Source organism: Parasteatoda tepidariorum, chromosome 8 (assembly GCF_043381705.1).
Source record: "Parasteatoda tepidariorum isolate YZ-2023 chromosome 8, CAS_Ptep_4.0, whole genome shotgun sequence".
In the NCBI taxonomy this organism is placed as follows: domain Eukaryota; kingdom Metazoa; phylum Arthropoda; class Arachnida; order Araneae; family Theridiidae; genus Parasteatoda; species Parasteatoda tepidariorum.
In genome coordinates this window covers 34331877-34349539 of record NC_092211.1, presented here as the reverse complement: position 1 = coordinate 34349539, position 17663 = coordinate 34331877, and the positions used below count along the sequence as shown (strand labels likewise).

Sequence of the window (17663 nt, the reverse complement as noted above, 5' to 3'; positions counted from 1 at the left end):
AGTGTACAAACATATTTTCAAAACTATTGTTTACCATGTTAACAGCTGCATAAATACTTGAAACTTTGAAAATAATCTTTTTTTAATACAACAATTAATGTCCGATGTCCCATTGACTTGAAAAAATATTCTATACACATGAAATTGACTGTGGGCGGGGGTACCCGCTGGGCGGGGGCTACCCGACTCTCCCCTACATAGTAAAGTAAGACAAATAGTCTGTGGTATGTTCACATGAAATATATATTCAGCTAAAGTTTTACCATAAGATTATTCTTTTAAAAAACTCATGTCTCATAATTCTTCTACTGATTTTGGTGAATAATTATTTTTCTGTTTTTAGTGATAAATTAGTTTATTTTAAACAATGATTGTATTTTGTTAATTGTTTTGCATATTAGTGTTAATTTAACAACACGGATAGAATTTATGGCAAAAGAAGAAAGATAGATTGGGCTATGCTCTAAACAAAATATATTCAACTTAAGGTTTATTCACAAGATTAGATTTTTCTATGGAACGTATGCTATATTTTTTCTGTCTTTGGTGATAAAGTTTTCTATTTTAATCATCAGTTATCTTTTTGTTTCGCAAATATTATAGATTAGTATTAAGTAAAAATATTTAAATATTTGTGCTTTTAGTTACAAATTTTAAACATGACAAAATATGAAAAACTTCCCATAAAAGTCACGAAAGACACCTTATTAAAGCGAGTCTTCCTATATATTTTTCTCATTTTCAGTAAACCGTAATTGAGTTAAAAATACGGTCTGCAAAGCTCAGCTTCAGAATTATGTATTATACTTCTTAAAGTTTCCCCAAAATTGCAACGTTTTTTTTCTTTACGCAATTTTAAATTGTCCAGATAAAATTATGGTTGAGAAAACGGCACTCAAGGTGTAGATAATATTTACAGAATCATCCATTTTTACTGGAACGAGTTACGGAACAAAAAGTCTTACATACTGTAATTTTTGCAATAATAATTAACGTAAATTTTCTGAATTATTCTAAACATTACTGTAAAAAATATGTATTACCCATTTTGCTATAAAATGGATTTTACGATAAAATGCATTTTATGGATGATGCACGGTACCTTATACAGAAATTTGATTTTGAATGTTTTTAAGTGTAAGAAACACTGAATGTTTTTTTTTTCGATATTCATTTAAGGATTTAAAAGTACAAATGAAACATTTCTAATAACTTTTCTAAAATCCATTATCAGCAAGTTTTTGATTCTTTAAGACATGATAACTTCACCTACCTTTAACGTTATATTATAAACTAGTATTTAATACTACTGAAACTTAATATAATGTTAGCATTACGATTATTAAAATACATTTAATTTTATTTCAAAATCGAAAGCAAATATGATTTATTTAGTAAGCAAAACGTTATTTTTTTTTAAATCAGTATCATAAGAAATGTTATGTTTTTTCAAAAGGAAACTTTATACCTCTTGAAAAAAAATTTTTAAACAAACGTTCTAAAATGAATTATATTGGATAATAAGATCATGAGTTTCTCTAATTTAAAAAAGGGCAAATATGCATTAAAAATCATACGAAATAAAGGCAGTTTAGATATAAATACATTTTCTAAATTCCCAAACGCCTTGAAAATAATTGGTTCTTTAACGTTAAAGTATTTTTTATATGAAGGGTTTTTAATAGCTTAGATATGACTTATATATCTTTATATTTTTGCTATCTATTATTTATTGTTACATTTATTATGAATAGTACATTTTCACTTAAGCAGTTTAGTTTTGAATAATAGCATTATTTTCTTATTCATTTGCTACTGATCAAAAAATATTGCCATTTTATGATAAACAATACCTTTTCACAATTTCATATTTAATGTGAAACGCCAGCTTTGTATGCAAAGTATGTATAAAAATGTATTTAAAACAAACTGATATTTATTTGATTATTAATAAATTCGAATAACAATGCTCTTTATAGCAAAAAATGGCTTAAATCCCATTTTGAGGGTTATGAAACACGAACAGAAAAATAAAGGAAAAATTAAGTCCCTTCCTTTTTTAATTAAAAAAAACTCACTCTTAATTTCCACGAAAAGTTTAAAAATTAAAAGGATATTCGTTTTTATAATCCTTTGAAGTTTTTAAATGTTTCATGTATTTCCCATCATAATTTAAAGGGATATTAATTCTTGTTAAAATGTTTTGCGTTCGAGAAATACTTAATAATTCAGTTAAAATTCTATTATAGTGTCTATAATACAGTTTTGAATTATGGTTTTCACATCTTAAATTGAGAATGGGTGGAAGTGAAATATGATAACATTAAAAGCTTTTCCGTGGTATAATTCAGGTTCCAAATAGGGGACATTTATCAGAAAAGGCTATTATTTTCCATTATTTTTACTTTGTTCCATATGTTTAACACTTATTAAAACTTAAAGAAAGCAGTTTTCTAGAATTTGGGGAAGCAAAACTATCTATACATTTTTCATTACAGAAAGTTTTCTTTTTTCCCTTTTTTTGAATCTTCTAAAATGTATTATTTTTTTATTTTTTGATTGTGAAAGTATTAAAAATGAGTTTAAGTGAAAATTATATATTTTAAATTAAGCTAAAGGCAAAATCGAAGATTTTTATACTTTCATTTATTGGGTTGCTCGGAAAATTTTTTTGTTCTCCCCCCCCCCGTTACATATTTAGTTATATTTTTCCCAGCCAACTTCACACTTAAGCGACATAATCCTTATATATTTTGATAGTTGATATAGCGAGCCTTGTTATTTAAAAGTTTGAATGCTTCTACGTAGGAGTTTTTGGTTGGTTCAAATATGAAAAGTGAAAAGCAAAGTTTTTGACATATTTTATTTTTTTACCATCCAAAATGTAAGAATATTGTTGAAGCAAAAAAAAATCGGATGTGTTAAGAGAATATGTATTTGCTGTACTCTGTGACACAGCTAGTTTGCAAAATTCCTTGCTTGTGAAAAAGTTTGATTACTTCTCTACGCACGAGTTTTTAGTTGGTGCCCTTATGTAATGTATTTGTAATTAGGTTTAACTAAAGAAGCATGTGAAAAGAATTTTAAGCCAGATTTTACCGTTCAATGATGCAGTCACAGTTAAACAAAAAGTTTTAGTATCATTTTTAAACTGTGATATTGTATAAATTTGCCATAATTTGAAAGAAATCGAAATATACTATATTACAATGAATCTTTCTTTCTTTTAAATATTGCTATACTGATTGTATATGATCTGACTAAAGTTTATTTATTGACGCTAATCTGTGGGATAGTTAACATAATGAGAAAATATTTTCGAAAAAGACATTTAATTGAAATTTAGGTCGCGTGGAATCAGATTTATGTTAATAAACATCGTTTATATTTATATTTTTTGTTTATTTTTTTAAAAACTTACTGAAAAAAGATATGTTTCTAAATCATTAGAAAACTCAATAGTGAATCTCTTTGTTATGAATATTTTAAATTACGTAAAATTTTCAAAGGCATTAACTTTAAAAGTTGAAAATGGGTCAAATGGCGATATATGTTCCCTCTGTGTTTGTCTCAGAAGATGATGATATTTAAAAATTTGAAATTAAACTATACATTTAAAAAGGAAAAAACATGAGTTGAAGCAGAATATTAATAATAGAAATTTTTTTAATAATCGTTTAAGTCAAAGCTGGAAATAATTTAAATACTTTAGGAACATTATCGATACATTATCGTAAAACTCAAGTTAAAAGAAAGAATAAACATACACATAAAATGTATTTCTAATTGATTTGCACGTTACTGTTCTTCGCAATTTTGTTTTAACTTCAAAAGAAAAAAAAATATTCGTAACTCATATATAACGAATCCTATTAAGATACTATTGAAAATCCTATTAAGATACTATGAAAAAGATTTCTTTAAAACACAAACAATATTTGAATTATATATTCTGTATGATTCTAAGTAGTGTTTAAAATGTAAGTAATACGTTTTTTTTTTTTTTTTAAATTCTGTAATTGGTATTTTTTTGCTTATTATAATTATTAATTTATTGCCCATACTTTAGCACACAAGTTTTTAATAATTGATTTATTCTTTGTATTTGAATAATTTATTCATTTAGTCACACGCATAGTTGCCTAATTCTAATGACATTAAAACAAATGCGCCGCAGGTGAAACTGGGAGAAAATTCAATTTTCTCGCTTAACACCAAACCGAAAGAAACCCTCGATCTCTAAACTTCTGAAATTAAGAAGTATATTTATTTACCGAACGTTAATTATCATCTTGGAGAAATAATTGCATTATTTTCAAATAAAAATCTTAAATGTTAAAAAATTTGTTGTAATAATTTATTTAGACAATTTTTAAAGTTTGATTTATTGTTATAGGAAAAATATTAATAAAAGAAATAAGGAACCGAAATAAAGAAAAATCTGCTTATTGACTTCAACTCCATTTGCTGCATGATCAATTAATATGGATTTTCTTTTTACTAGCTCCAAATAGCTTCCTAGGAAAAATGAAAAGTAAATTCAAGTATGTCAAAACCTTGCCGACGGTTTAAATAAATTAAACAATTCTTGTTAAAACTAAAGTCTTTTTCATGTTCAATAGTATTTTACCGGAAAAATATTTTCATGTTTTAATCTTCTCAAGGATTAAAATTTTCGTAATTTATATGTTACATCTCGTGTTAAGAATATTTTTTCAATTAATATAAAATGTATTTATAAAAAACAAAAAGGAAAATTCTGCAATCAATAATTGTGCCTTTCTATGTAGTCAAACAATGCTTAAAAAGCCTTAACCCTCTCCCTGGATTTAATTTAGAAAATTTAATTTATGTTTTCTTGATAATTTGTGTGCTTTACAAGCGTTTGGTGATATAATATTATTAGACAGCACACTACGTTTAGAAAAAGTAGAAAATAAAAGGGTCACATTAGTAAATAGCGAGAAATAGCGCTTAATAATTTATAAAACTTCTACGAAATGTTCCCCTAAAAACTTTAAAGCAATAAAATGATACGACTTGTGGTTTTGAGCTAGTAGTTTAAAATTACAAGTTACACAGTTTTTCAGCTTTTACATTTAAGGAGCTCAAAAACCCCTCTAACGTGTTTTATTTATTTTTTTTTTTTTGCATACAAATTAAGATACTGTCACAAATCTATTAAGAAGCAACTGTAAACTATTTAACTGCTTATAAAAAACTGCTGATAGCAGATTTTTATTGGCATAGCTTCAGAAAAATGTAAGACGCAATCTAAAATACCATTTTATATCTCATATATAGAAATATCCCATATATGAGATTTATGAAATACGTGAGATATGATATATGAGATATGACATATGGGATATATGAGATATAAGCGGTAACATTACTTCAGAAAAAAAATAACCCAGAATCTAAAATACCACTTTATATCTCACACGTAGAAATATCCCAGCCATTGTTGCCGCTTTATATTAGGATATATTTCAGTCATTGTTACCACTTTATATTGGGAAATATCTCAGTTATTGTTGACGCTTTATATTTCATATTGTGATACCCGCTCGCTTTATATCTCATATTGTGATTGGGTGGTGGCTTTGCATTTTACATGTATCGAAAGATAATGCCAAATAGAATAAATGCACATCATCAGTTTATTTGTGAAACTTAAATGAAGAGGATTAAATTCATGTTCGGTATTTTGTCCTCGCCGTCTCCATCCCTTTGTCTGTCGAGTCCCGTGTGGAGAGGAAGGGCCTGTTAAGGAATATAGAATGTGGAGTGAAAAATGATTTAATAATACTGATTTCCTTCGTCATTAGCGTAAAACAGTTTAGACAGAAAACATTAAAAGTAATTTCAAATATGCCAAAGCATGTCGAAGGATTAAATAAATTAAACAATAATTAAAAGTAATTTTTTTCAAGTTAAACAGTATTTTATTTAAAGGCAATATTCACGCTCTAAACTACCGAAATGTTAAAACATCCTTGATTTATACATTATACACGTATGCAAAGTTTATTTTTTAATTGCCATAAAATAATGCGTAAGCAACGTAGATTGTGGAATGAACAACGAACTTATCTTGAACTTTAAACAATCCTTAGTAAACGGAAACAAAAAAAAAAAAAAATTTAAAATGCGTTTTGCTGACAAAGAGCGTCGTATTTTGTACACTCGAAATATATATTTCTTCGGTTTCGAATTTGGAATTTTGTTTTTGTTTTATTCAGTTTACCTTTATTTTTCAATTGTTCCTTTTTTCCTTCAAACCCATATAAAATTTTTTTTTTAGTTCGTATTCATATAATCCTAGCTTAGCATCTTCAAGCATAGATATTCGTTTCAAATTTTTAAAATGAGATTGCAAGTAAAATTTTATGACTATTTTTGTTACATGGAGCAAGTATTTTTAGATGGATATTTTTTGTGGCTACCTTGTGCTTTAGATAAATTAAATATCTTTAAAATTGTCGTGATTTGAAATTTAATTTTCAAAATAAAGATGCCTACAGTAGATAAAGAACTTAGTGTGAATATAATATAAATTTTGGAATCTTTGATAATAATAATACTACTATTCATACTGTTTAATTTAATGATACTAAGATAATTTGATCTTCATTAAAAGTTGTATATACCTTCATCAAACTGAATTTATCATTCACATATAAAATTCATAAGTTTAAATTAGTTTTCTGCAAATTTAAACATTATATTTAGTTTTATTACGAAATTAACAGTTCTTTAATTTAGTGTAATTGTTTTCCACGTTAAAAAATATTACTTGGGCAAAATATAGGTCGAGTTTTAGAAAATTAGTTGAATTTATAAGTTCTAGTCTTAGAAAAAAGCTGAATCAAAAGTGTCCAAAAACTATTCATTTAAAAAAAATGAATTAAAATAAAATAAGGATCTTCTCTAACGTTACCCCCCCCCCAGTCTATAAAACCTACGGATTTTTAAAAAGACTTTTCGATAATTCTTTCTTACAAAAGATTAAAAAAAAAGTTTAATTTTTAGATCCTCAAAATTTTAGTTTTTTTAAAAAAAAAAACAATTTTAAAAGTTCTTTTTAAAGTTGTATTAAATATTCGTACCACAATATTTCATTTGAAAGAAAAAAGAGCCTTCCAGATTTTAATAACCTTTCATTTTAATCCTTATCTTGAGGTTATAGGAGTAATATGAAGAGGTACATCGAAAATATATAAATGTTGAAAAGTCTGTTATCTTTTTACTTTCTCTGAATAATGTGTTAATGAACATAACAAATTTTGTTGATATGAAATTTATCAGAGAGTTAGAGGAATTTCTTTTAAAAAAGCGTGCAACATTTTAATTAAAACAAGACCGCTTAGAGAATTGAAAATTACAGCAAATTTATTAAATTAATATATTGGGCGCAAAACTAAATGACATCAACTGAAATAACACAAACTATTTTTTTCTTTTCAGTGATCCGTGTAAAGTATGAAATTAGAACTTACGACGATTTCGTTGTAAAGGGCAACACAGCTGTTCTGAAATGTTATGTCCCATCATCTGTGAAAGATTTTGTGCCTGTGGTCTCATGGGAGACTGACGATGGCTTCATCATACAACCCGCTACATCTGACGGTGAGTTAATCATTTTAGCTTCCCTGGCAACGGAATAATTTAATTTCCGGCGATACACATTTTAAGATAATTTCTGCGGTGAACCTATGTGTTTCAGCTTTTGTGTACCCTCAAAAGAGCCTTCCAGATTTCAATTTAATTCTAATAAATGGAAAATTTCAACACATGACTTGATCTCCAACCTTGTCATTTAAGGTTGAGATGGCAGCATAGTTTTGCTGACTGTTTATGAGACAAAGGCGTAAAATGAAACTTAATGAACTGATAACGTTATAATAAGGATTTCATTTGAAGTTGGAATTATTAAATTTGCAAATTTCGAAGTATATTAAATTTAATACTGAAGTCATATATGATTGTGAATGTTAATTCAATGATATCTGAACAAAGTAATATGATTACATTAAATTAATATTCCTCTATATGTGATATTATTGTTTTTTAATTATTATGTTATTCTATTACCTATTATGTTTTTCTATTAACTATTCAGTGTTGCTATTAAATATAATAATTTATACAAATAAATTCAACAATAATTAAAAGTAATTTTTTTCAAGTTAAACAGTATTTTATTTAAAAAGCAATATTCACGTTTTAAACTACCTAAGTGTTAAAACATCCTTGATTTATACGTTATACACGTATGCAAAGATTATTTTTAATTGCCATAAAATAATGCTTAAGCAACGTAGATTGTGGAATGAACAACGAACTTATCTTGAACTTTAAACAATCCTTAGTAAACGGAAGCGAAAAAAAATTAAAATACATTTTGCTGACAAGGAGCGTCGTATTTTGAACACTCGAGATAAATATTTCTCCCGTTTCAATTTTAGTTTTGTGCTTTTGTTTTATTATAGTTTTTAGTCAAAATATAGTTTTTGTGGTGAACCTGCATTCGCGGTCTGCATTCGTCTTTTACTTGCCCTCAGAGAGCCTTCTAGACTTCAATTTATGATTCGTATAAATTGACATACGACATTATTTTCAACCTTGTTGTTCAAGTTTATATATATTTATTATTTTTTAAATATGTTTATAATTGTTAATAATGTTTTAAATATATTTTTAATTAGTTATTACCTATTCTAGTATCTACTGCATGTTTGGGTTTAAATACAAAAGAGCGTTCTCCAAAATATTGCAAATAAATCAATCAAAATATTTTTTTGTGAAGTAAACATCATTCTCTTATTATTAAAAACAGAAGTTCAATCCTGAATATTTACGATAATGATTTGACCTCAAAATGTTATCCCCTTGTCGGAAGTCATTGTAAGGATTTCTTATAAATATATATCCACCCACCTAGATGGGAAAAAATCAGACTTTTTTTTTCATCCTTGCAACAATTTAGAAACTTCTTCCTCAGGCTGAAAACATTGTAAGCATTTCTCATAAATGTGTATCTCCCTGACCTAAATGGAAAAAAAAACTTTCTTTTAATTTATTGCAATATTTGTAAAACTTCCCCCCTTCAGTGAATGCACTCTAAGTTATTCTTTTAAACGTATATACCCACCTACATTGAAAAAAATCAATTTTATTTTACTTCGTTGCAGTATTATGGAGACTTTTTTGTCTCCAAACATGAGTTGGATACACAAAAAATTCTCTTTCTTTGTTTTTGAATTTTTAAAAATGATTTGGACAGACGTAAATTCTATATCCGAATATTTTTTGGTGTCTTGCTAAATTTATTTGATAATAGCGTTTTTGTAGCATGGTTTCCTAAATGCATTATTTTGATCTGAATTAATGTAAATAGAAATTTAGTGAAATTTGTATTTTTAAAAATACAATCAATTAAGAAGTGGAACCAAACAAAATTGCTGAAATTTGTTAAAAATGTTTGTATTTTATTTGGTACCTTTGTTGTATTTTCAGCTGTTATAGAAAAATCATACCATAATGATAATTAAAAAACAAAAAAAACTTTTAATTCATATAAATTTTTTATTATTTCCTATAGTTGCTTAATATCAATCTTTTTTTTAAAAATCGAATAATTTTTAAACGCTTCCCGGTGAATTAACATTGTTGCTTATATATTTTTCAAACAGCCTATATGTATTCAAATTCAAATCCATATAATTTTAAATTTTTCTTTGTGTATTAAAATTTTAATCAATATGATTTTACCTAATTCAAATAAAATAAATAATTGCATGTTTCATTTTGTCATACCCGCATTTCTGTTCAGTATAGTATAACTTACATTAAAAAAATACAGTATTCTGCATTTTTTTAATGCAAGTTATACTAATAACAATACAAAATAAACATAACTAAAACATGCTGGCAGTACATAAACGTAGCATACATGCTAAATAAACATAAATAGAGCAGTGCATAAATAAAATTCGAGAAGTTCTATTTTATATCACTTTCGAATGATTGCTTTTTTGGCATTACAAATACACCTCATTTTATAAAATTTCGATTAACTTTGACTCAAAATAAAATAATATTTGATTACATACGTTGTCGCCTGAGGAAACTCAATTGCTCAATAAATTTTGTAAGTGGATGATATGAAATTAATGTCATATCCAGTTTTTTGTTTTTATTTTCTCTTTTCTTTTTCATTTCTTCAAAAAAAACATTAATACACAAGACAACATGAAATCTTCCATGTCGCTAATCCATGTTTATTTGCAAAGAAAAGGAGAGTTCTCTAAAATATTGCAATAGAGTAAAAGAAAGTTTGATTTTTTTTTCTGATGAGGCAAACACCATTTCCTTTTAACTCACTGCAGAAATACATTCATAAATATTTACGACAAGTGCTCCGCGTATCTACTTCGACTCAAATGTTATCCACAAGTCCGAAATCACTGTAAACATTCCTTCTAAATGCGACTCCACCGTCAACAAAATGACTAAACGGTATGGGGCTATTCCCAGGAGTGATTCGGGAAATTATTTGGGAACGAACCCCCAGAGATTCTATCCACAAAGGAAAAACATGTATGTTTGTCGTATCCTGGGGCCGACTCCAAGATATTTGTCCCTCGCGAGTTCTTATTCAAAGTTTCGAAGCTCTGTTCTTTCGTAGCCTCAGGCGTAGTGTTGAAAACTCGAATAAATCTCTCTTAATGTTTGAACGTTTCAAGAAAAATAATATGCACTGTATTCAAAAAATAGAAAAAAAACGTAAACATTTGAAAACGTCTGAATGCAAATAGAACGTCAAATTTTGAGATAGATACTTTCGGTAAAGAAATAAAAACACGTTTCTCCGACATATGATACTGGAGGGCAATTTTATTTAGGAATTCAAGAGTGGATCCATTCTTTTTTTAGATTAAATTGTAGTTAAATGCAGAATTGAGTGAGTTTATAAAAAATAAGATGTTTATTATTTATAAGAAAAGCGTAAATTAACTGAAGGAAAAATTTAATGACCTCAATTTTAAGGACGCTCAATAAATTGATTTTTCTTTTTTAAATTAAAATATAAATATGTCGTATTTTATTTAGCAATAAATTACATTGCTTAAAGTTTTCCTTTATTCCAAATGGTATACATTGCCTTAAATTTATGCTAAAATGTAATTTAAATAAAAGTGCAAACTGAATCAAGAGACAAAATTTGAATATTAAAGTGACTATGTAAACTGAAACTATTTTTTTAAAATTATCAGCAGATTTATTTGAAATTTTCGCATGATTTTATATTATCAATAAAAGATTATCAGGTCTTGCATTTCTATCAAATTCTCCAGATTTCAGCTTTAAAAACTTCCTGTTGGCTCTTAGCTTTCCAAAACTATCTGAATTTTCAACCTACCATTCTTGTGACTATTTAAAAAAATCTATAATGTAACATAGGTACGTTAATTTTAGCTCTCAAATTACTCCTGATATGTTTTGTGAACTTATACTACACTGCTCAAAGCATTTAAATGGTATTGAGGTTGTGGGTTGATCTTGCACTCGGAAAATTCTTTCAATGATTGATACTTTATAATCAGACGTAGTAAACTGTGTGAGATAAAATTTACATTTGTTTGGCAGAAAAATGTGTTTTTTATTGATCATTTGGGTATAAAAGGAAAAGAAACGCAGTTTGTGCATATGGCAAAAAAAAGTATGTTTCCTTAAAAGAAAATCGTCGGTAGTAAAGGGTATGGTTTCCCTGGAAAACCAGCAAAGTTGAAAGCCTTTGAGGAATCGAGTCAATGAAGTTATTAATGGGAGGCTGAGGTATTCTGTCTCACTCTTCCAGAAAAGCTCTTTCCAGTTCTAGGAGAGTTTGTGGAGGTAGTAATTCGTCTTCCTAGAATGTCCCAAATATGCCCGATCGGATTGATATAACGCTGACCAACACGCTGGCCAATCCATTCATACAATTCCTTTCTCTAAAAGGAAACCATTCACCAAGTTAGCACGAGGTTGTCAGCAGTTGTCGTCCGTTAACCTAAAGTCATCCCCGGTTGCTGCAGCGTAAGGGACTATAATAAGTCTCAGGATCTCATCCCTAGACCGGCGACCGGTCAGAGCTCCTTTTCGAATAATCGGTGCACCCATCAATGGAGATGACAGCATTGACCATCTCTCTCCCTCAGCCAATTTTTTTACTTTCGCGCAATAACGCGGGATTGTTTCTAGTCCCACGTTCCCGCTCCCCATTGTTTCTAGGGTCAGATCCATAGATTTAAAAAGAATTAAAAAATTAATGTTGCAACCACTCAGTGTTCTCTTTAACATTAAGAAGACGGATGAGCCTAATTTGGCCTCTCACGTATTTTGAAGCTTTGTAACTTGAAAAATAACTTACTAAAAGTGCTGATTATTTCTGACTCTCATAGTTTGATCCATTCTAAGTACTTAATAAATCAAGCAAATGTTAGAGAAACGTATATATATAGAACTTTATACTTAAAATTGTGATAGGATCTAGAGTTGTCCCTTAGGTATTTTGGAAGGTATCCCATAACCCCAAGTAGTTTTGGTACCCCTTGGTATATACAATGTTAAAAATGCCTTGACAAAAATGGTTAAATAACAATTTATTTAATTGTTATTTTACTATATTCAAACAAGAGAAGTCAAATAATCATAAATATGGTGGTATTCAAACTGTTAAATTTGTGAAAAACTGCTTATTAACTACTTTCACCTAATAATAAACCAGAATTTTATCATAACAACTGGGCTTACTTAATGGAGCTATTTAGTTCCTTGCAGCTGGGTACATATTAGAAGTGAGAGGGTTAATTTGTCAATCTCATGACCAAAGAACGGGGGTTCGAGTCGCAGCGTTGCCACCGCAATATTTCCTTCATCCCTTTCAACACGTGAAGTATTTCCATTGTCCCGTACTCTACGCTTAGTTACTCTGGACCATTAGAATGCGATACTCTTATTCTGGCATAGATGACAGTATTATAAACTCACTGCTTAACACAAAAATGACTAGTATTTCTCATCTCTTACGATATGTGAAACAACCAGATAAACTAATTAAACCACATTCCATGGTCCATTAAAAAAACTACAAACCTAACAGAAAGCCTAGCTCTAATGTCCAGTTTAATTTTTTTTCTTCATGATTTTTAAAACATACTAGTTCTTAATAGTTAAGAAACCATATAGTTTTTTAATCACACAAATTGTAAATGGTTTTAATCCCGTAATGGTAAAAAATTTTCCTTACTGTAAATTTTACGGTTAATAGGATGAACAGATTGCTACCGGTTATTTCACCGTAATTTTAGAAGGAAAATTGTAACAGTGCATAAACTATGCTAGTTTTATTAAATAAACAAGAGTATTTCAACATATATAGGTAATTATTTGTCTAGAGAACTCAGCTATCTGAAAAAACTAATGTATACGTCACTAAAAAGCATGTCAGTCACTAAAAGTAATGTTCTTTTTTATTTATTATATGGAATACTGTTTTTAAAATTCTTTAAGATATTACTCTTATTTATTTATTTATATTACTCTCATTATTCTTATTGTCAAGGTGGCCTACTTCCATCCATTTTGTCTTTAGTTTATTTTAAGACCACAATACCTCACATTTATCATATATTTTTGAATAGTAGTTTCTATACAAAACGATGTTGGGCATATGTTTTCTGCAATGCTACAAATTGTATACCCATCAGTTTGGAATCTAATTACAACTCCATTGAGGTATAATAAGCTTATTGGTTACAGGCACGGAGCTGGTAAATTTCATAATAATACACGTAAACTAATTTGCGTTAACTGCATTAGTGGCGGGTTTTAATCGCATTATAATGAATATAGACTGCTGAAGGATATAATTAATGAAATAGTTACTTCATCGCTTAAACAACAGGTCATTACTTATCGCAATGTCAAATTATGTATGGGTAATTAACATGGAATTTCTTTAATCAACCTATTTGTATCCGTTATTAAAACACGTTTAAAATAACTTCAATTTGAAATTAATTAAATATCATAAAATATACGATTAATTTGTTCTCTATAAACAAGTATTAAATAATATATGGCCTGAAATGTGTTTAGATGGAAGCAAAAAATCTTTTAAGTGACAAAATACCAAATAATTTTCAAGTATATGTAAAATGCAATATATATTTTAACTTTCTTCTAAAAAGTATTACCGAGAAAAATATTATTTTTTAATTATATGAGTAAATGATTTGAATTAATCTAGAAACTTTTGTGCCTTGGTTTCTCATAGACGTGGTTTGTTAAGAAAAATCTTAGACTTATAACAGTTGTTATTTTTTGTATTTATTTGATAATATCTAATAAATATTTTACATCTCTGTGTTTTAAAATGATTTATTTTTATTAAAGCCAAAAATTATTCTTAAGCTAAAAAATGTACAAGTACATTGAATTATATTGAATTTATGTTTTATATTGAAATCTAAAAAAGCTTGTTTTATGTATAAAAATAATAATAATAATTTCTTAAAATTATTCATTTTTATTATTATTTATTTTTTATATTTGCGAAAATCTTTTTTTAATTTACAAGCATACAAATCTGTATATTTATGTAAAGACTATAATTATCGAAGACAAAATATGAAATTTGAAAAAAAAGTGGATGCATTGTTCCTGGGTTATTAATTTTTGAAAAAAGTCATAAATCTAAAATTTAATTCCTCTAATATTCCTATTTCTAGCCTATTTCGCTTCACCTTTGTGTTTTGTCATTTGAAGAATTTTTTTTTAAATAATGTAAGAACTTATGTACAATAGTAAAACAAATTAGTTTTGTTTTACTATTTTAAAATAATAGAATGAAAAAAAAATTTAACATTAAATCATATTTGTATAGAAATTCCTTTAAGATTCGCTTGAAATCGTATGAGATACAGCGAAATACGCAGAAAATAAAATGAGCATTAAGGGGTCCAACTTTTCGATCTTCCCCCTGATCAATCTTTTGGAACCATATTTCCCACCTTGCAGCAATCCTTCATATTTTGAGGATGAAGTATCTGAATCTGTCAAAGAAAAGGTATGATTAATTAAAAAAAGTAGATTTTGTGTCTGATAATGTAATTTAAAATATTCTTAGTGCTAATTAATTAGTATATTAATGCAAACATTCAAACCTTTAAGATTGAGTCATAGTATGTGAAAAACCAATAAATTGGTCCAAAAATATCGAGGGTGTTAAGCTTTTTATTTCGCCCAATCTACAGCACAATTTATTTTTAAAGAATATGAATGAAGTACTTTATTATTATTTATATTTACAATGATTTAAAAAAGGAAACTTTTATTCAGGTTTAGTTTTACCTGCTACATTAAAATTGAGAATACAAACGTTAACAAATAGGAAAAAAATGCATTTTTATTTCATTTTAAAAAGTAAGAGAAGGTTTCCATAAATGATTAAATCTGTTTTTGAAATTTGCTTTTCTTTTTTTTGTTGTATTTTATGTAATATTTTATAATTTTATTAAGAGGTTTTTTACCCCAGCTCACCAGCTCAGTGTTCGCCAGCTCCATAACTGATTTTTCAAATCCGAACTCACTTGCTCACTTATTGAATACTTATCTATTTTAGTCTAACTTTTTATGCGACTGTACTATTTTTAAAAAAAATCGAAAAATGTAAAACACATACATTCAGTGACATGTTTGATTTTTTATTTACGCTTCTGTGCTATTCCGGTATTGTACTATTCCCCAGGTCGAAATGAATAGAAAACCACTCTACAGACAGGTTGTGGACAAAATAATGGAAACACTTCAAGACTAATAAATTTTTTCTTATTTCTCCAGAAATACTGAGCAAATCATGTTATTGCTTCAAAAGTACTTATATGAGGCGATTTCTCATATACATCAATGAAATTTAAAGGTTTGAGAGACCGACAATAAATTACGAAAAAAAAAAATGTTTTTGAGCACGCTATGCCAAAAAATGTAACAAAAAATTTGTAACTTATGACAGTTATTTTCGTTATAATATGCTATATTTAAACAAAATTTGGCAACTCTAGCTTAAATATTTATGGAGAAATGGATATTTTTTATTAAAAAACTAGTTTTATTATCTTATGTTTTCTGCTATAACTTGAAAAACATTCTATGAAATTAAACAAAATGTTCAGAACAATTTAAAATTTTTGCTTTAAAATATGAGAAAAATTCTTTTGAAACTGTGCAATATATGAGTAATTAAATTAATTCTTTTATACCGCATATGCGCGAAAAATTAATACAAAAATTTCTTAATTTTGTGATGAAACGTATTTGGCAAGTAATAAAAAAATCCGATTTAAATATCTTAAAAATTTTAAAAATTTCAAGAAATATTTGAAGTAGTTTTCGTACTTTTTCAAAGGATGCTCAAAATGATAAGGGATATTTCCCATATTTCATTTTATACTATTAAGCAAGATGTATTAAAAATGACATCGTTATTGTTGGGAATCCTCCCCCTTAAAAGTATTTACTTCGCCTGTCTTTTCTCATAAAATCACATTTTAGTGTATGAATGTTTATTGCAAAGTATTATCATTCAAAATAATATTTGTAGAAAACCCTTTATCATTTTGAACTATCTTTTAAAGAGTCAAAAAACTGTTTAGAAAATAGCTTGAAAGTTTTGAGTTCTTGAGATATTCAAATCAGACTTTTTCCATTACTTACCAAATACAATTCACTACAAAATTAAAAATTTTATTTTTTTAAATTTTAAGCGCATGCGCGGTATTAAGAAAATACTTCAAGTAATCATATCTTGAGTAGTTTTAAATGATTTTTTTTTTCAAAATTTAAACCAGAAATTGTAATTAACTTTCAATTGCTCTAAGCCCTTTATAGAATTTATGGAAGTTATTGCGGATGGAAAGAAAATGTAAGACAAACAATTTTTTTTTAAATGTCCATATCTCAATAAATATTTAAAGGAAGCTGTGTATGAGATATTGCATGATCTAAACGCTTCTGAATTTATGAAATAATTCGTTAAATATTTCTTGAGAAATATGAAAAAAATGTATTAGTACACGAGTGTTTCCGTTATTTCTCCACCCCATGTATGTTAGATACGAGTATATTGGTATGTTAGGAACATATTGCCACAGTGCCATTACTACCATTATTTAAATACCACTGGCATTTCTCATAGGTTAGAAATTTTTCACAGTCCCTTAAAACGGAGTAAAACTTACATTTCTCTCGCAAAATGCATAAAAACCAAAGAAAATGTTAGAAGAAGAAGAAATAACCCGATTAAAACAAAGTTTTTATTTAGATTTGAACGGTATTTTTGAAAAAAAAAATTTAAACAAAATTAAAAAAAAAATTAACGCATTTTTATATAAACGCTCTTTAATTTTCCCATGCAATGGAAATATATGTTGAATATACAAATTTATTAGTTGAAAAATATAATCGTTTTAGGATGGCAAATCCATGGTCCGAGTACTAGGGAACCATATAACTGGTATTACGTAGGCAGGCGAGATTTAAATATGAAACGCATTTTCTCTACTTAAAACAACAGTTCAAAACATTTTGAGTAGGAAAATGATAATATATATATA

The 17663-nt window shown here is 27.4% G+C and overlaps 1 protein-coding gene across 1 annotated transcript in view; it reads left to right on the top strand.

Annotated features, from left to right (window-relative positions):
• Positions 1–17663, top strand: part of LOC107441526 (cell adhesion molecule Dscam1) — a 406695-nt gene that overhangs the window by 92962 nt on the left and 296070 nt on the right. The window contains exon 3 of the mRNA XM_043043535.2: positions 7471–7632. Within this exon, the coding sequence (XP_042899469.2) occupies positions 7471–7632 (162 nt within the window). The remainder of the gene's footprint in view (positions 1–7470; positions 7633–17663) is intronic.